Raw genomic sequence first — 21522 nt, 5'->3', positions numbered from 1 at the left:
TGATTAAAGTGATTGCTAACCCCTCAAAAGTTGCCTTTCCTTTTAGAAAAGCAGATCAAAAAACCTGTGATAGCAATCCCCTAGGTATATGTTGGAGTGCTTACTGATCCAGTCAGCTAATATCACCCAAACAAATTTAATACCAAGATGTTAGTCTTGTTGAGTGGAGAGACTCAAGACATTGATGCTCTCTCTTCCTTATCCACTTTCTCTTCCTCATTTGTCTCCTCCTTCTTCCTCCAAACATCACTACCACCACGAGTTTATCTTGCAAGATTGTACACCATCAGAAAAATCTTCAATTCCCTTGTAGAGAGCTTCCCATTCTCTCCATCTCAGTTAATTCTCACAGGCATTAATTATTTGGAATGCCCATGGAATCTCTATCATTTAAAAGTTTTGTATCTATGAAAAGGCTAAAATTAGGAGAACTGATACAGAATGGTAGGAAAGGGATGGGTGGCAGGTGTGTAGGGTGAGTGGGGTGAGTGGAGAGGTGACTTTATGCTTTACACTTTCTACTCCCTCACAAGAATATAAAAATCAAGGACCTTCATGGAAAAGTCCACCAAACACTGCTAAAATGAACTCTCTTCTGATCCTGGCTTTTTTTTTTTTTTTTGGAGCAGCTGGTGAGCCCTCCCAATCACCTTATGTCCCTTACTGCCTCTGGCCATTCTCTCAATAGAGACTGATTCATATCCCTTTTGTATGTTTGTATCTACACTTTAATAACCTGTCAGTTCCTACAGATCTAGTTCTCTCTGTGGGGGAAGGTAGGTAGTACAGTGGATAGAGCACCAGTGCAGGAGTCAGGAGAACCTGAGTTCAAATCTCACCTCAGACACTTCACACTCACTAGCTGTGTGACCTTGGGCAAGTCACTTACCACCAGTTGCCTCATCCTGGGTCATCTCTAGTTATCCTGATGAATGTCTGGTCACTGGATGCAGATAACTCTGGAGAAGTGAGGCTGGTGACTTGCACAGTCCTCCCTCACCCAAAACAAAGTCAAGTACAAGTCATGTCATTATTTCTCTGATGGCATGGTCTTCTTCAGCAAGGAAGGATGAACACACATAGTTCTCTCTATGGGGGAGCAGTTAGAGGGTACAGTGGGTAGAGTGCCAGACTTGCAATCAGAAGACTCAAATTCCTGATTTCAAATCTAGCTTTAGACACTAGCAGCGTGACCCTGAGCAAGTCACTTAATTCTATTTGTCACAGTTTCGTCATCTGTTAAAATGATCAGAAGAAATGTCAAGCCACTCCAGGATGTTTTCCAACAAAGCTGCAAATGGGGTCATAAAGAGTCAGAGATGACCAAAACACCCAAATATGCCCAGGATCAAATAAATGTCTGAGGCCAGATTTGAACTCAGGAAGTAGTCTTCTGGTTCCAGGCCTGGCCCTCTATCAACTATGCAAGCTAGATGCCCTAGTACTCAGGGGACTCTCCTAGAAACACATTTTAATTTTCTAGAAGTCTACGTTCTATTTTTAGAGGCATATGTTAAATCTGTCAAAAGTGCAAATGCTTTAAATATACAATATTAATAACATGCTATTTCTAGTGAGAGTAAGGACAGGGCAATATTATTTCAGTTCATACTTAGACCTCATACTAGTATTCATTCATCAAACATATTCAGGTAACTATGAAGTACAAGGCACTGTGCTGTATGTTACAGAATACATACGGACATGAACATACTGGGTTCTTTCCTGGAGGAGGTTAGATTGGAGGAGGACTAAGGATAGAGCCTGGCCCAGTGATTTCACTGCAATAGGGAGCTCCGTAGTAAGATGACTGCCTCTACTCCAGAGCAGCTTCTTCTCTGTAATTTAGCATTCTTAGAGAGAATTGCCTGCAAATCTAAGAAATGAAGTGACCTGCCCCATGTCAAATAACCTATCATATGTGTCAGAAACAAGATTTAAATGATCTTCCTGGTTCCAAAGCCCCTTCTCTATCCATTCTACATCAATGACTTTCTATAGTCTAGTAAAAGGGACAAAACATTTATATAAATGACCATCATAGAAAGAAGTATGAGATTGCCATGAAAAACATCTGGAAATTATAGGAGTTCAGAGGAAGAAGAAATACAAACTGTTTTCTCTTTTCTGTACTGAAGTTCCCAGTCTCTTTCTCCAAACTCTGATTTTAGGAATTAGCAGTTAGGTAGGTTGTGATTCCTTCTTTAGTCTGACAGCTGCTCTAACCTTCTTCCAAATCCCATTTTCTTCCCAGTTGACTACCCATACCTTCTGCAGGGTTTAGATGTGCCCATTCTGTCTTATGATGATTGTAAGTCCTCCTATCCTAGTTGGATCACAGAAAACATGGTCTGTGTTGGTTTCCTGGAGGATGGCAAGGATTCCTGTCAGATAAGGACATGCCTTTCCGTAAGTGGAAGAAAATGGGACTTCCATTGAGTCCAACAGAGATCAGGGTTTGGAAAAACATCGTCTGAAAAGAAAAACAAAGGGAGTATGTTCTCACCAGTACCTTCTGGAGTACCTCTAAATGAGTGGAAGGTGGGCTGAATGGGAATAGTCATGAGCATCTAGAAGGACAAGAATGGTAAATGGAAGAGGACATAGCAGAAAGACTAGATAGAGTCAGGAATTTGGCTGGATGACTCCCAAGATCTCTTTGAAAGCTGAGTATATGACCCCAAGCTTCAGATTGAGGTGTGGACAGCAGTCTCTTCCTTTCCCTCTCCTTACTCTTCCGTATTCTCCATTCCCAGGGTGACTCAGGTGTCCCCATGGTGTGTAACGGAGTACTCCAGGGTACTGTCTCCAGGGGCTATGGCTGTGCCCTGAGAAATAATCCTGGTGTCTACATTAAAGTCTGCAAGTATGTAGACTGAATCGAACCAATTATTGCTACCAACAGCTAAAGGCACCTGAGCCCTGCTTCTGCCCCTTACTTTGGTATTCTATGTTGGGACATAATGCCAATAAAATAATGATCTATTAATTGTTCTGTCTGTGCTTGAGTTTCTAGTCATTTTTCTTCTAAGAACATGTGAATGCTTTTAAATTTATATGGAACAATGCAGCACAGCCTGAGGGTAAAATCATGCCTCCAGAGGATAATCCATGTAGCTAATTATATCTAGACAAGAGAGTGGCTCTCTTTGAAATGAAAAAAAATATGAACATAATTGGGGCATTTTTCCCCTATCAAATGTCCATGAAGACATGATGGGGGCACGTCTTTGGGCAAGTCACTTAACCTCTGATATCCTTAGCTGCCTCAACTATAAATTGAGGATAATAACAGCACTTCTATTGCAGGTGGTTGTGAAGATCAGATATTTGTAAAACACCTCATAGAGTGCCTGGTCCATAGAAGGTGTTATGCAGATGCTTCCTCCTCATGTTCAGTGATATTCTTCTTTGCCTATATGTTGTAGCAGCAACTCAAGTGGAAAATGAAGCATTTCCCAGCTGCTGAGGTGACTGTGACCCTCTCGCACATGGCAGGATTAAGAAAAGGAGGAGAAACTCAATTTCTTGATTGGAGAGGGAAAAAAACTGCAATTTGGTTGTTGCTATAGTTTTATTTCTCCTGTGAAGGGTTGGAACTGGTAATACATGGGTTTTTTGTATTAATTTTTACTATGTTCAACCATGACCTCTCATAAGGATTACTGACTTAAATAACACTCAGGAATGGAAAGGAAAGGCACATAGATTGTAGACGATGAGGAGTCAACCATATGAGTGACATGCAGGCACTGACATGGATTCTTATGAGTCAGCCAGGTGGTGCCATAGGGCATAGAGTACTGAGAATGCGATCAGGAAGACTCATCTTCCTGAGTTCATATCTGCCCACTGTCACTTACCAGCTGTGTGACACTAGACAAGGCACTTAGCCCTGTTTGCCTCAGCTTCCTCATCTGTAAAATGATCTGGAAAAGGAAATAGTAAGCCACTCTAATATCTTTGCTGAGAAAACCCCAAGTGGGATCATGAGGAGTCAGACATGAATGAAATGGCTGAACAACAACTTATGAGTCAACTATAAGGAATGATTAAAGTGCATGTGATATAGCTAGGGGAAATAAAGGGGGAAGTAGACCATACTGCATACTTTTCAAGGAAAAAAAGATCAGAAAGACAAAATGGCCACTAACTTAACTCATTTTTCTGCCTTTCCTCAGCCCTTGTCACTGTTTTCTTCTGGTCACATTAATTCTCTCTCTTCTGGCTTTTCTTTCTCTTCATCATCCTTCATTTGCTCCTTCCTCCAAACATCCATACAGCTACAAGGTTACCCTGCAAGAATATAGACCACTAGAAAAAAAATAAAGTTTCCTTGTATAGAAACTCCCATTCTCTCTGTCTCGGTTAATGTTCACAAGCCTCAATTATTTGGAACATCCATGGAAATTTCTTTGCCATTTAAAAGCCATTTATCTATGAAAAGGTTAAAACTAGGAAAACGGATATAATATAGTAGGAGAGGGAAAGGTGGCAGGTGTGTGGGATGGGCGGAGATTGGAAAGAGTTGACCTTCTCCCTTATGAACTTTCTACTCTCCCATAAGAATATAAAAAGCTGAGGGCCTCCAAGTAAAAGTTAACCAAATCCTGCCAACATGAACCCTCTTCTGATCCTAGCTTTTGTCGGAGCAGCTGGTGAGTCCTCCCAAGCACCTAACATCTCTTACTGTCTCTGACCTGTAGAACATTCTGGCCATTTTCTCAATCTCTGCTTCTGTCTTCTTCAGTTATTATTCTTCCCCACCTGACCACATGCCCATATCTGTCTAGTTTCTCTCTTCACTTGTGGAATTCTTATAGCTTCCCTTTCAAAGTCCTTCGCAACTTCATTCACCTCTCTTGGTCCCCAATGTGCACAACTTTAGGATCTTCTGTTAACCCAAATCTCTCCATGCAGTGATAGAACAGGAAATGTGTGCAAATGAAACAAACTAGAAAGGAAACAGGAGCAAGTGGAAAAAATCACTGGGTTAAAAACAGTATGGTCCAAGATCAAAGAGAACCAGTGAATGAAGAGACTAGTCTGAATAGGAAGGGACAGGAGAAAAGAAGGGATAGGATCACATTCAAAGTAGTAAAATGTGAGCTTCTTAAGGAAAGAAAAAATTTCATTTTTATCTTTGGGTCCTCCAGATCTAAAAGAGTAGGTGCTTAATTAATGATTGTTGATTGATTCTACTGCCTGTGAAAATAAGAATATTCTTCCATGTTTTTAACCTAGGGAGGCAGAATGAAGAAGAGCCTGTGTAAAATAAGGTAGAGTTAAATGTTGGATGCATTTTGGGGAGAATCTATAAGAGGCTAACGTCATGAAGGACTGAAAGAAAAAGGGAGGGCAGTAGAATGTCTAGGAGGGCAAAGGATCCTGTCATGTAGAGGGGGGTTAAAAGAATTCTTAAAGGAACATGGATAAATGAAGTACATTTATTACTCATCATTATTATACTCATATATATGATTCTAGGGCTCCTGTCAGATTATACATTGTTTAAGTCTTGTAGAAACCAAGGATAAGATGGAGAGGGAAGACAGACAGACAGACAGAGACAGAGAAATATTGAGGCAGAAACAGGGAGAAAAACAGAGACAGATACACAATGAGGGAAATAGAAATAGAGACACAGAGCAAAACACAGGAAGACAGAGCTACTGACTTTGCTAACCGTGATTACAATAGCAGTGGTGTTCAGACTTTTGAAAGGACTATGTAGAAGACAAATTCTAGAAATCAAGCCTGGGGCTTAGACTTCACATGCTGCTAAATTCTCCTCTTCAAATTTTCCCCTCAAGTTGCTTTTTCCACTGATGATGATGATAAGATCATCGGGGGCTACACCTGTGAGGCAAACAGCCTCCCCTATCAGGTATCCCTGAATTATAATGGAGGACATCACTGTGGTGGTTCCCTCATCAATGACCAGTGGGTGTTGTCAGCTGCTCATTGCTACAAATCGTAAGTGATTAGCCCGGTGGTTGTATCCCCAGAGTGGGTTCTACAGCCGACTAGCCATGATACCTTTTGGAGACTTTGTAGAGAACAATGGACCCAATCTGCTGAAGAGCAGAAACTCAGAGAAGTCAGACTCATCATCCACACAGCAGACTGGAATAAAAAGGATCAAGGTTAAGAGTGGAGTGCAAACAGGTTGTTTCCTAGATTAACTTTGGTGCTACAAAGTTCAAATTGAGAGATACACAGTAAGCAAACCCCCAGAGAGTTGCGAAGATGACACAGCTTTCAAATGTCTAGGAATAATGTTTCTTTCCCTTATACCACCCTATCACTAAGGCAAGAAATGGGCAGGCATTTGCAATATCCACACCAATCCCTAGCATTTCCATATAGAGCTGAATTGTAGTCAGGGCTGCTGGACACACATACACACACACACAAGCACACATAATTCCACAACATACATAATTTTTATTAAATTTAAAGTGATCTAATCTGTATGGAATCCTAGGTAGAATGTCTACCTAGTTCTTGAAAGGAAATATCCCTTCTGGCCACATCCTGCATTGAAAATAATTTTCCTCAACAGCCAGCTTCAGGTGATACTGGGAGAGCATAACATAGATGTCCTTGAGGGAAATGAACAGTTCATCGATGCAGAAAAGATCATCCAACACCCAAATTACCACAGATCATCTCCAAATAATGACATCATGCTGCTCAAGCTGAAAACTCCAGCTGTCCTCAACAGTCATGTGGCTACCATCTCCCTGCCCAAGTCCTGTGCACCTGTAGGCACTGAGTGTCTCATCTCTGGTTGGGGCAACACTGCTATCTATGGTGGTGAGTAGCTTTGCCCTGTACCATACTTTGCATCAGACCAACCCCCCAGACCTTAAGTTAACTTCTCCTTTCTTTCTATTGTCCATACTATGCCCCTGCCTGTCCTACCCTTTCCTGATATCAGGAAGCCCATGATGGAAATAAATACTTCTTGGATGCTAAGAACAACGAATACAGGAAAACTTCAAAGAATCTTTTCTCAAAAATTTCATTTTTTCTTGACTATCCCAGTAACATTGGTACTTTGATAGGTACTTTCCTATCATTTCCTACTTTCCATTAAGTGTCACACTGTTGAAAAGCAGAAACTTTATGAAGGAATTTGGAGAAAGAATAAAACTCATCAAAATAACATCCAGAAGAATTTAATAGTCAGGTTACAGAGATGCAGAAGTTTAAAAAATTTTTCTATTTAACCTATCTCTACCATTCTAGTCTCACCTCTGATTTACCTCTCTCCTCTATGTTCATATCTATGCCCTAACTCCTATCAGGTTAGAAAAGCTTGTTTTCTCTCTTTGTGGGCATCTAGATGGTACAGTGGATGGAGTGCTATACTTGGAATCAGGAAGAATGATTTTCCTGAGTTCAAATCTGGCCTTAGACACTTACTAGTTATATGATCCTGGGCAAATCACTTAACCCTATTTGCCACAATTTCCTCATCTGTAAAATGGGGTGGAGAATGAAATGGCAAATCAGTCCAGTATCTTTGCCAAGAAAAACCCAAATTGGGTCATAGAGAGTCAGAGTTAACTGAAATGGACAAACATGCCTAGGGTGACACAGCTGTCTGAGGCCAGATTTGAGCTCAGGAATTTGGGTAATCTGATTGTCCATCTGGCACTCTATTTCTTAGGGAACCTATCTGCCCTAGTATACAGGATACTGTCCTAGAAATCCATTTTGTAATTTTCCAGGAGTCCATTTTCTATTTCTAGAGGTACATGTTAAATTTGTTAGAATTACGCATGTCTTAAATAAACAATAATAATAACATTCTATTTTCAGTGGGAGCAAGTCAGGAGCATCTTATCTCAGCTCATAATTTGGGATCATACTAATATTCACTCATCAAACATATTCAGGTGACTATGATGAACAAGGCACTGTGTTGCGTGCTATAGAATACATAAGGACATGAATAAACTGGATTCTTCCCTGAAGGAGGTTAGATTGGAGAAGGGCTAAGGATAGAGCCTGGCCCAGTGAGTTCCACAATGAAATGACTGCTTCTACCACTCCAGAGTCACTTCTCTGTAATTTAACACTCTAAGAGGGAATTGCCTTCAAATCTAAGAAGTGAAGTGACCTGCCTTATGTCAAATAGCCCATATGTGTTAGGAATAAGATTTACATGGAGATTTTCCTGGTTCCAAGACCACTTCTCTATCCATTCTGCATCACTGACTTGCTGCAGTCTAGTAGAAAGGATAAAACACTTACAGAAGTGACCACCATAGAGAGAAGTATGAGGTGTGCCATGAGAAACATCTGGAAATCATAGGAGTTCAGAGGAAGAAGAAATAAAAACTGTTTTCTCTTTTCTGTACTAAAGTTCCAAAGTCCCTTTCTCCCAAGTCTGATCATAGAAATTAGAAGCTGTGCTTCTTTCTTTACTCTGACAGCTGCTCTGACCCTCCTCCAAATTCTATTTTCTCCACAGTTGACTATCCAGATGTTCTGCAGTGTTTAGAGGTTCCCATTCTGTCTGATGCCGATTGTCAGTCCGCCTATCCTGGTCGGATCACAGAAAACATGGTCTGTGCTGGTTTCCTGGAGGGGGGCAAGGATTCCTGCCAGGTGAGGCCCTGCCTTTCTGTAAGTGGAAGAAAACAACACTTCAATTGAGCCCAACAGGGATCAGGGTTTGGAGAAACAGCAAGATCTCTGAAAAGAAAGAAAAGAGAGAGGATGTCTTTACCACTGCCTTGTCAACTATCTCTAGATGAGTTGAAGATGGGCTGAATGAGAATAGTCATGAAGATAATGGAGGGACAGGAATGGTAAATAGAAGGGGATTTTCCAGAAAGATTAGATGGCCACAGAATCAGGGATTTGGCTGGATGACCTCTAAGATCTCTATGACCCCAAGCTTCAGACTGACATGTGGGCTGCAGTCTCTTCCTTTCCCTCTCTTCACTTTTCCATGTTCTCCATCCCTAGGGAGACTCAGGTGGCCCCATGGTGTGTAACGAAGTGCTCCAGGGTATTGTCTCCTGGGGATATGGCTGTGGCCTGAGCGATAATCCTGGCGTCTACACCAAAGTCTACAACTATGTGGATTGGATCGAGGCAACTATTGCTGCCAACAGCTAAAGGCACCTAATCTTTGTTTCTGTCCCTTCCTTTGGTATTTTGTGTTGGGACATGATGCCAATAAAATGATACTCTATTATTTGCTCTGTCTGTGCCTGTTTCTTTTCAGTTTTCTTCTAAGAACAGGGGAATGCTTTTGAATCCATGTGGAACAATATAGCACAGCCTCAAGTCAAATTCTCCTCTCCAGTGGTCAATTCATGTAACTTCTTATATGTAGATGAAAGAATGGTTGTATCTGGCATATGAATATCTTCCCTTGGTTATAAAGCAAAGAAGAAACATAATAGATGCATTTTTTCTATGTCAGATGTACAGGATTTAACATCAATTTTAAACATCAAGTTGTTAAAAATCAATCCTTCTTTATCTCCAGCTACTGAGGAGTTAGTGGTATTAGAACCCTTCCAGGTTATCATAAGCAAACTGGGAGACATCCCTAAAGGAAGCCTGTGGAGGTAAGACTGTGCAGGGATTATCTACCCACACTGTTTCTCCCTGAAACTATTTTCCACAGTGCAGACCTTGAACATTTCTTATTCATCCCCTACATCTTCTGCCTTTTTGATCATCTAGCATTTATTCATCCAATAATCACTTTAGTGAATACTACTAGACCCTAGGCTGGAGGATTGAAATCTTAGGTATGACTTGATGCTTGGCCTGTACAGCTAATAGTATAGAATCAAAATAAGAAACAAATGCAGGAAAGTAAAATATAAAATATTATGTAGTACATGAGAGAGTTGCAGAATAAACTAATCTATTGTCTGAAGCTGTGTGGCACTGGACAAGATATTGACCTCTCTTGGTCTTTCAGGTTTCTCATTTGTAAAGTGGGAATCATAATACGCCTACCTCACAGGGTTGTTGGAAGGAAAACATTTAAAGTGTTTTATATACCTTAAAAGCTATGTAAGTATTAGCTATTATTATATTGCTACCACTACTAAACATCAGGAAAGGCTTTGTTTAAGAGGTAACAGTTGAATTAGGCTATAAAGAGTAGAAGGAATTGAGGAGGGAAAGAACAGATGTTTCAGGGATTTCAAGGTCTCTCCACCCTCTCTCCAGGTGTTGTGACTTCCAGGTTATGAGACTCCAAAAAGACAATTCCCACCTCTGAGAGTAGGAATAATGACTAGGGTATTCTTAGCCTGGTGGTGATGAGCTGATAGAAACAGAGGCTAGGAGTCCTGGGGAAGTAAATTCGGTAGTTTCTAGGAAGGCAATATAAAAAGAGAGGGGTAAAGAATGTGAAGGACTCAAGGGAAGAGAGTCCCATGAAAAGATAAGAAAGAAAACAGAGAAAGACTGCACCCTATATGAGAGGAACAAAAAAAATTGGACATAGGAGAGGTCTGGGTTCAAATCCTGTCTCTGATATTTATAAGGTATGTGAATCTGCACATGCCATTTAAACTGTCTACACTTCATTTTCCTAACCAGTAAAATGAGGATAATAATATAATTTTTGGGCAAGCATGGTACAAGCTTCAAATACTATTTAAATATGAGTTGTTATTGAGAGTTGTTGGAATCTGATGAGAGATTTTTTGGAGGGCAGTCAAGGAAGGATAAATTCACCTTGAATTGAGAGAGAATACAGACATTCTAGAGAGCTGGACCAAAGAAATTCTAGACTCAGAATGGATTGAAGTTAGGGCATGAGATTGACAGAATACATTCAGCCTGAATGAAATCAATAAGATGTTTCCAAAGCCACACAAAGCAAACATCTATGCATCTGTGGTCATCTTATTTGCCAATTTACATTGTTTGTATCTTTCTTCTCCATGAATTGATAAATTGAAGGCTGCTGAAACTGAATGCTTTGGGACATGGGGAAGCAGGAGAGAGAGCATATGGAAATGACAACATTCCTGGAACCAGTGACATGAAAGGGACTCCCAAGTCCTTCACTTAATGACAGTGGAGATAGATTGCTTATGATTAGCTTCATCCCTATGTTTCTAGGATTCTCCTCCTGCCTGCCCACAGTGTTTATTATTTCTCATTCCTCCCTATATGACTCTATTCAAAGCATTCATACTTTTGATAATATAGCAAGCATATGAGAAACAACTGGACCTTCACATTTCATAACCGTATAGTATGCTTTCTATGAGAAACTCCATACAAGAAGATGTAAGTCAGAGAAACATAGTTTTTTTAACTAGAATGATTTCTAGAAGGATGACAAGGTTTACAACTTAAGAGCCTTCAGGGATGTGGTTTGAGTGCTATCTTCTTTGAGCCTAAGTGAATATATCATGTCACAGTATTAATTATTACTCAGCAAGAAAGTCTAGTTAGCTGAGTACAACATCTGAATTGCCCAACAAATGACATTCTGCTTGAACTACTAGCCCAGGCTTTGTTAATTCTCTAATGAGTGTAACTGGTAGCTTCTCCACTGTCCATAGGGAGAAAAGAAAACCTAGGTTGCCAATCCCTAGGGGCCACAATGATGCAATAACATCTTTTTTTTTTTTAATAGATAAGTCTAAGGACTTATCTGTCCTTGACAAGGTCCTGATTTAATCCAGGAGATGAAATAGAACCCTATTCAAAATATTAAAATATCAAATCTACTCTTACTAACTCACAGAGTACTCATAGACTCAGAAATTTACCTTAGTTTATTCATAAATAAAAAGTATGTTAGAATAAACACTCTTTAATTATTTGTTTTCAGTTTTCTACAATCACTTCCATAAATTTTAGATTTTCTCCCTCTCCTTCCTCCCTCCCTTCTCTCCCTCCCTGAGATGTTATGCAATCTTATATGGCTTCTACACATACATTCTTACTAAATACATTTACACCTTAGTCATGTTGCACAGAAGAATTCAAATGAATGGGAGAAACCATGAAGAAAACCAAGCCAAAACAAAACATAACACAAGAGAAAATAGTCTGCTTCATTTTGTGATCTAATTCCATAGTTCTTTCTCTGGATGTGGAAGACACTTTGCCTCAAGAGTCCATTGTGAATTTTTTAGGTCCTTGCATTGCTGTGAAGGGCTAAGTCTACCAGAAAAATCCCTCGCAAATTGTTGTTACTGTATACAAAGTTCTCCTGGTTCTGCTCCTTTTACTCAGTATCATTCATATAAGTCCTTCCAGGTCTTTTTGAAGCCTTCCTGTTCATCATTTCTTATAGCACAATAGTATTCCATTACATGTATATACCACAACTTGTTCAGCCATTCCCCAGTTGACGGGCATGCCCTCAATTTCCAGTTCTTGGCCACCACAAAGAGAGCTGCTATAAATATTTTTGTACATGTGGGATCCCTTTCCATTTTTATGATCTCTTTGGGATAGTCCTAGAAGAGATATTGCTGGGTCAAAAGATATGTGATCTTTGTAGCCCTTTGGGCATAGTTCCAAATTGCTTTCCATAATGGTTGGATCAGCTCTCAGCTCCACCAATAATGAATTAGTGTTCCAACTCTCCCACATCTTCTCCAATGTTTATCATCTTCCTGTATTGTAATGTTAGCCAGTCTGATAGGTGTGATGTGGTACCTCAGATTTGTTGTGATTTGCATATCTCTAAATCAATAGTGATTTAGAGCATTTTTTCATATGACTATAGATTGCTTTAATCTCTTCTTCTGAAAACTGCCTGTTCATATCCTTTGACCACTTATCATTTGGGGAATGACTTGTATTCTTGTATATTTGACTCAGTTCTCTATGTATTTTAGAAATGAGGATTTTATCACAGACACTAGTTGCAAAAATTCTTTCCAAGTATTCTGCTTCCCTCCTAACCTTGGTTGTATTGGATGTGTTTGTGCAAAAACTTCAATTTAATGCAATCAGAATTATCCGTTTTGCACTTCATACTATTCTCTAGCTCTTGTTTGGTCAAAAAATTCTCCATTATCCATAAATCTGACAAACATACTATTCCTTACTCCTCTAATTTGTTTATAGTTTCAATCTTTATACCTAGATCACATATCCATTTGGACTTTTTTCTTGGGTATAGTGTCAGGCATTGCTCTCTGCCCAATTTCTGCCACACTTATCTAGTTTTCCCAGTAGTTTTTGTCAAACAGTGAGATCTTATCCCAGAAACTGGGGTCCTTGGCTTTATCAAATAGTAGATTGCTATATTCATTGACTACTGTGTCTTGAGTACCTAACCTAAAGAATAAATACTCTTAGGTGGCTAAAATTGCCTTTAACCATCTCCTTTTACTTGTCCTTTGCCCAATTCCCTTGTAGATTTTTGGGTGAAGATGAGAAACAATCCATACCACCCAGGGCCATTATTTCTATAAAAAAAATGGATGCAAAGGTCACAAACTACTTGTTTTAAAATCATGAAATGAAAAGGAGAGAGTTCTTTTCCTGCCCTCACCAGTTGAACAGAATTGATAATACATAGCATTTTCTGCTTCAAGGTCACAAGGTCTCTTAGCTTTACTGATTTCCCCAATACTACCTTTTACCTCATGGCTAGTACCTCCTTTAGACACACAGTAATAATGGTAACTGCCAGAACTTTATTTTTCTCTAGTTCTGGTAGCAGTTTCCATGCCTTTTTGTATTACCTCCATTAACCGTATCTAACCCTAAAAGTCCAAATACAAATGTATAAAAAGTACAAATATCCTTCTCTCCTATTGACTAGCTTCCTCCAAAACTAAAACTGCTTCTCCCACCTTCTTTCCATCCTAGACGCAGTTATGGTAGACTAATTGATGGTGATGTATCTGACCAATTCTATTTTATCTTTTTTTTTTTTTGGCCTTAATACCTACACAGATTTTTTAAATACAGTGTAGAATCATTAAGCTACAGAAGATTTTAAATAATCTATCTACCCCTATCATTATCAACAAATCTAGATTTTGCATTCTTTTAGTCATTCAGCCAATTGTATCTGATTCCTTTTGACCTGGTATGAGGTTTTCTTGGTAAAGATGCCAGAGTGGTTTGCCATTTCCTTCTCCAATACATTAAGATAAACAGAGGTTAAGTGACTTTCCCAGGGTCACATAGCTCATGTTTGAGGCAGAATTTGAGCTCAGGTCTTCCTGACTCCAGACTCATAACTCTATCTAATAGCCACCTAGTTGCCTCCTTTGAATACTTGATTAAAGTTAGATTAATTTATATTATTAATCAGGATATACTTCATCTGGTAATGATAATTTAGCTTAGTTATATTTATGGTCAGCTAGGTGGTACAGTAAATAGATCACTGGGCTTGGAATCAAGAAGACTCATCTTCATGAGTCAAAATCTAGTCTAAAACATTTACTAGCTCTCTCATCCTAGGTAAATCATTTAATCCTGTTTGCCTTAGTTCCTAATTTATAGAATGAGTTAGAGAAGGAAATAGTAAAAAAAAGAAGACAAAGCCAAAACGGGGTCTACAAAGAGTAGACACTACTTGAACAACAATTAAATCAGTTTAGAAATCATTTACAACATTGATGCCTAAGGAACCATTTTCCTGTTATTATCTTGAAACTCCAGTCTAGTTTCCATAATTTCCGGAACAAACAGAATACCATTTATCATTTGCCCTTTAGGCATGACAAGGACTACTTCAGCAGGTACTAGGGCAAACTGAATTGCTGCAATTAAGTACCATGTGAAAAAGTAACTCATTATCTACTTTTTTCCTGGTGAAGTTCATGATATCAACAGGGTCATGTTGTTCTGAACCATTTCTTTGGGTTCCTCTAGCATTATCTCTAGCAATCTTTTTCTCAAATGTCACCTGTAGATATTCCCAGTTGCATTACTGCTCAGTTCCCTTGTCATCCCTCAACCCACAGTGTAATCTGGAGTCTTGGGTTGCAGTCCTACACTTGCCAAATCCTGTTAGTGTGGTCAAGTCAAAGGCTAACTGAGCATTACTTTCCTGCTCCAGAAAAAAAGGGAATAATAATATTAGGCCTTTAGATTCTGTCCTTATTGAATCTCCTATAATTAATGTCTGGTATGTTACATATATCTCTTGGCTCTTGTATGTCAAATCTTCTGTTAAGATTTTTTTTTCTTAAGAAAGTCCTGAAAGCTAAGAAATTCATTAAATGCCCTTTTTCATTCAAAATTATGCTTAGCTTTGCTGGTTATGATATTTTCGGCCAGAACCTCAGTTCTTTTGCCCTTTGATATGTAGTGTTCCAAGACCTGCAGTCTTTTAGGGTCATTGCTGCTAGGTCTTGTGTGATTCTAATTGTGGCACTGCCATATTTAATTTTTTTCTTGTTCTTCATATTACTTTATTCTTGCACTGGGAGCTTTGGAATTTGACTATAATATTCCTATGAGTTTTCCTCATAAGATCTCTTTCAGGTGATGATCACTGAATATTTTTCTCTTTCTGCTTCTCTCTCTTGTTCTAATGGCTCAGGACAATTTTCTTTAATTATTTCCAGTATTGTTATATTATGAGTTTTTTTTTTTTTAAATCATAGCTTTCAGTTAATCTGATTATTCTTATGCTTTTTCTTCTTGATCTATTCTCCATACAATTGGTTTTCTTATGAGATGTTATATTCTCTTCTATTTGTCCATTCTTTATATTTTATTTTATCATTTCTTGATCTCTTATAAAGTCTCTATCTTCCTCTTGCTCAATTCATATTTTCAAGGAGTCATTTTCTTCCTTAAGATTCTTGATCTTGTTTGCTAATTGGTTCACTTTCTTTTCATGATGTTCTTGTTTTTTCTTTGATTGTTCTTCTTTGTTTTTCTTTTTCCTTAATCTCTCTCATTTGATTTTTAAAGTCTTTTTAAAGTTCTTCCATGAATTCTTTTTCCACAGATGATCATTTGACATCGTTCTATGAGGTAGAATAGGGTTTCTTTGCTTTAGTTTCCTCCTCCGAAGATAAATTCCAGCCTTCTCTACTCCCACAGAAACTCTCTATGATTTAATTCTTTCTCCTTTGCCTGGGCATTGTTTTTTGTTTGTAGTATCTTAGTTTATGTAATCACCTCTAGTTATGTGGGGTCGTGCTTCTGGCCTCAGATTCTCCTTTGGATCTCCTCTCTGGCCTAGAATGAAAACCAACCTCATGTGTCTCCATGAATGAATCTCCAACCTCATGTAATTGTCCACAGCCAGCAGTGTCCCTGCCCCACTGCTTCTGCATGCATTGGGTGTATGCTGGTTCCTTCTTTCCTAGGGCCATGTCTTGGTTTGCTGATGTGGGGCTTGCTGCTGGCTTGCTTGAATCCTTAACATCCTGGACTGCGCTCCACTTTCACCCAAGTGAGATAGACCTTTCTTGCCCATCTTTCAAGTTTCTTGGGCTAAAAGATTGCTTCACTTTGTCTTTTTTCTGGTTCTGATGTTCCAACATTTGTTTGGGGGCTTTATTTTATGACTGGAAGAGAGTATGGGAGAGTTACAGTAATTTATTGCTTAAGTTATTTGTTTGTCTTAGAAACAAAATCAATGATTGCCATAATTTTTGAAGGGTTCACCAAGAACTAGGTACACTAGGCAATCCTTATTACTTTTTGGAAATGATTTTTAAAAAAATACCATACTTAGATTTCACCAGTTCATTGCAAAACATCTTCCATGATTTGTTTGTGGAAAAGATGGTGCTATCTTCATGTAGGTCAATGGTGTCAGATATATTCATAAACATTTTGAAAGATCATATTCACAGACTAATGATTAGTGTTTTGATGTAAAGATACTTGAGTACAGGGACTGTTTACCTTTTAAATTTCTAGTGCCTAGCACAGTGCCTTATATATCATAGGAGCTCAATAATGTTTGTTGACTGCAAACTCGGAAGCAGATTTTTAGTCGATGTTATGAGTCACTCTCCTTGACATAATGCTTAACATTTTTATCAATAATTTGAATAAAGATATCAAAATATAGAAGTGTGAGAGCTGTGTTACTGTCCTAGTAATTCAGATAGAAGAATGAGGAGATGCAAAAATGCCTCAAGATGGTAGAATAATGTTTGACAAATCAAACTTGTAAATCCTACCACTGGGTTAAGTAAACTAGCTTTGCAACTACAAGATGGATGAAGCTCATGCAGGCAACACAGTGTGTGTGTGTGTGTGTGTGTGTGTGTGTGTGTGTGTGTGTGTGTGTGTGTGTGTGTGTACATAAAAGATTTTGGGACCAGTGGATAGATGACCAATGTGCTATTAGTGAATACAGTCACATCACAAATACAAAAACTTTCTTAGGCTCTATCAATAGAGTAAAAAAAACAATAAAAAGAAGTAAAAGGGTTATAGTAGTGACATATTCTGCTTTGGTCAAAGCAAATCTGAACTATTATACATATTTTATATTATTTTGCATTATAATTGTATATTACATATAATAATGTATATATTATATTTATGTTAACATTATGATTATATATATATTCTATAATATATTGTATATATTGCATTCACATTAACATTGTCAACACTCATTTCCACAAGATTTTTAGTCCCAAATTTTCTCCCCATTTATCCCCTCCTCCCCTTATGGTATGCATTCTGATTACCTGTTCCCCAGTCTTCTCTCCCTTTAATCACTCCCCTCCTTATCTCTTTCCCTCTTACTTTCTTGTAGGGCAATATAGATTTCTGTAACCCATTGTCTATATATCTTATTTTCCAGTTGCATGTAAAAATAACTTTTAACATGTGTTTTTAAAACTTTGAGTTCCAAATTCTCTTCCCTCCTCCCTCCCTACTGACCCTCATTGAGAAGGCAAGTAATTCAATATAGGTAATATATGTGTAGTTATGCAATACACTTCCACAATACCCATATTGTGAAAGACCATATTTCTCTCCAACCTATACCATTTCCTATTTATACTTTCAGCTTTGATCCTGTCCCTTTTCAAAAGTGTTTGCTTCTGACTACTTCCTTCCCCAATATTCCCTCTCTTCTGTTACCCTCCCTCCCCCCCTTATCCTTGTCTCGTTACTTTCCTGTAGGGTAAGATATCAACTGAGTGCGTATGCTACTTCCTCCTTAAGTAAAACCCAATGAGAGTAGGGTTCACTCATTCCCTTTCACCTCCCCTCTCTTCCCCTCCATTGTGTAATCTTTTTTTGACTCTTTTATATGAGATAATTTATCCCATTCTCTCTCTCCCTCTCTCCTTCTCTCAATATATTCCTTTTCCAACTCTAATTTTATTTTTAGATATAATCCCTTCATGTTCAACTCACCCTGTGCCATCTATCTATCTGTCTATCTATCCATCTGTCTGTCTGTCTGTCTGTCTATCTATCTGTCTATCTACATGTACATATTTCCTCCAACTACCTTAATACTAAGCAAGGTCTCATGAGTTACAAATATCATCTTTCCATGTAGGAATGTAAACAGTTCAACTTTAATAAGTCCTTTATGATTTCTCTTTTCTGTTTATGTTTTCATACTTCTCTTGATTCTTGTATTTGAAAGTCAAATTTTCTATTCAGCTCTGATCTTTTCAGCAAGAATCGTTGAAAGTCCTCTATTTCATTGAAATTCCATTTTTTCCACCTGAAGTATTATACTCAGTTTTGCTGGGTAGGTGATTCTTCGTTTTAATCATAGCTCCTCTGAAATCTGGAATATCATATTCTAAGCCCTTCAATCTCTTGATATAGAAGCTGCTAGATGTTGTGTTTTCCTGATTGTATTTCCACAATACTTGAGTTGCTTCTTTCTGGCTGCTTACCATATTTTCTTCTTGACATGAGAATCCTGGAATTTGGCTACAATATTTCTAGGAGTTTTCCTTTTCAAATCACTTTCCAGAGATAATCAATGGACTCTTTCCATTTCTATTTCATCCTTTGGTTTTAGAGTATCAGAGCAGTTTTCTTTGATAATTTCTTGAAAGATGATGTCTAAACTCTTTTTTTTACCATGGCTTTCACATAATTCAAAATTTTTAAAATTATCTCTCTTAGATCTATTTTTCCAGGTCAGTGGTTTTTCCAGTGAGATATTTCACATTATCTTCTATTTCTTCGTTTTTTTGGTTCTGTTTTATAATTTCTTGGTTTCTCATAAAGTCATTAGGTTCCATTTGCTCCATGCTAATTTTGAAGGGATTGTTTTCTTCAGTAAGGTTCTGAACCTCCTTTTCCATTTGGCCAATCCTGCTTTTTAAGACATTCTTCTGAGGGGAGGAGCCAAGATGGCAGAGTAGAAAGACACACATATGCTAGCTCCTAACCCATAGCCCATAAAATACCTGTAAAGAAGAACTCCTAACAAATTCTGGAGCAGCAGAAGCCACACAAGAATGGAGTGGAGGAGATTTATGTTCCAGAGAGACCTGAAAAACCAGCGTGAAAGATCTGTCACACACAAGACCCGGAGCAGAGCCCAGCCCTGCCTTAGCCACATGGCACCAAGAGGAGCAGATCTGAGCAGGCTTCAGGGACAGAATCTCCAGCTGCAACGCAGGTCCCTCCACCCACAGGCACCAAAGGTCAGTGAGAGGGTCTTTTCAGTTCGCCTAGAGGGGAATGGGGTGTGCCCATAACTCAAGCCTCCTTGGGAGGCAGCAGTGGAGGCAGCAGCATACAGGGGCTCCCAAAGCAGGCAGGAGCTTGGATCCATAGTTGAACTTCTCTGCATAAACCCCCTGAGGGAACTGAGCCCTGAGTGGTGGCTCTGCCCCCACTGAGCACCAGATCTTAATCTCACACTGAATAGCAGCCCCACCTCCGCCCAAAGTGCTGAGGCTGGGAAGCAGTATTTGAATCTCAGACCCTAAGTACTGGCTGGGTAGATCTGGAGGCAAGGTGGGTGTGGAAAGGAAACTCAGAAGTCAAGTAACTGGCTGAGAAAATGCCCAGAAAAGGGAAATAAATAAGACCATAGAAGGCTACTTTCTTAGGGAACAGGTGTCTCCCCCTTTCAGATGAGGAAGAACAAGGCATACTGTCAGAGGAAGTCAAGGGCCCTCCCTCCAAAGGGGACTTAAACTTGGCTTAGGAGATAGAAGACCTTAAAAATCAAGTTAGCAGCTTACTAAAGGAAAACAAAAAACAAACAAACAAACAAAAAACGCTGAGGAAAATAGCAGCTTTAAAAAGAGGCTAACTCAATTAGAAAAAGAGGTCCAAAAAGTGAATGAGGAGAAGGAGGTTTTAAAAAGCAAAATTAGCCAAATGGAGGAGAAGGTTCAAAAGCTCAGTGGACAAAATAATTCACTGAAAGAGAGAATTGAGTTCAGGGAAAAGAATGAGTATGAGTTAAACCAAGAGGTTAGTAAACAAAACCAAAAAAAAAAAAAAAAAAAGCAGAATTAGCCAAATAGAAAAGGAGGTTCAAAAGCTCACTGAAGAAAATAGTTCTTTCAAAATTAGAATGGAACAGATGGAGGTTAATGATTTTATGAGAAACCAAGAAATCACAAAACAAAACCAAAGGAATGAAAAAATGGAAGATAATGTGAAATATCTCATTGGAAAAACAACTGACCTGGAAAAAGAGATCCAGGGGAGACAATTTAAAAATTATGGGACTTCCTGAAAGCCATGATCAAAAAAAGAGCCTACACATCATCTTTCATGAAATTATCAAGGAAAACTGCCTTGATATTCTAGAACCAGAGGGCAAAATAAATATTGAAAGAATCCACCAATCACCTCCTGAAAAAGATCCAAAAAGAGAAACTCCTAGGAACCTTGTGGCCAAATTCCAGAGTTCCCTGGTCAAGGAGAAAATGTTGCAAGCAGCTAGAAAGAAACAGTTCAAGTATTGTGGAAATACAATCAGGATAACACAAGATCTAGCAGCTTCTACATTAAGGGATAGAAGGGCGTGGAATATGATATTTCAGAAGTCAAAGGAACTAGGACTAAAACCAAGAATCACCTACCCAGCAAAACTGAGTATAATACTTCAGGGGAAAAAATGGTCTTTCAATGATATCAAGGACTTTCAAGCATTCTTGATGAAAAGACCAGAGCTGAAAACAAAATTTGACTTTCAAACACAAGAATGAAGAGAAGCATGAAAAGGTAAACAGCAAAGAGAAGTCATAAGGGATTTTACTAAAGTTGAACTGTTTACATTCCTACATGGAAAGACAATATTTGTAACTCCTGAAACTTTTCAGTATCTGGGTAGTTGGTGGGATTACATACACACACACACACACACACACACACACACACACACATGCACACACAGAGAGAGACAGAGAGCACAAAGTGAATGGAATAGGATGGGATCATTTCTTAAAAAAAATGAAATTAAGTGGTGAGAGAGAAATATATTGGGATGATAAAGGGAGAAATGGAATGGGGCAAATTATCTCTCATAAAAGAAGCAGGCAAAAGACTTTTTAGTGGAGGGAAAAAGAGGGGAGGTGAGAGAGAAACATGAAGTTTACTCTCATCACATTCCACTAAAGG

At 38.7% G+C, this 21522-nt stretch overlaps 1 protein-coding gene across 1 annotated transcript; it reads left to right on the top strand.

Annotated features, from left to right (window-relative positions):
• Positions 1 to 4618: 4618 nt before the first annotated feature.
• Positions 4619 to 9217, top strand: LOC140533140 (anionic trypsin-2-like). The gene is made up of 5 exons (XM_072652515.1): positions 4619 to 4658; positions 5814 to 5976; positions 6566 to 6819; positions 8486 to 8622; positions 8986 to 9217. Exons 1-5 carry the CDS (start codon positions 4619 to 4621, stop codon positions 9136 to 9138), a joined length of 747 nt encoding a protein of 248 aa, XP_072508616.1. The 3' UTR covers positions 9139 to 9217.
• The last annotated feature ends 12305 nt before the right edge of the window (positions 9218 to 21522 follow it).

Source organism: Notamacropus eugenii, chromosome 3 (assembly GCF_028372415.1).
Source record: "Notamacropus eugenii isolate mMacEug1 chromosome 3, mMacEug1.pri_v2, whole genome shotgun sequence".
In the NCBI taxonomy this organism is placed as follows: domain Eukaryota; kingdom Metazoa; phylum Chordata; class Mammalia; order Diprotodontia; family Macropodidae; genus Notamacropus; species Notamacropus eugenii.
This window is presented reverse-complemented; position numbering and strand designations above follow the sequence as displayed.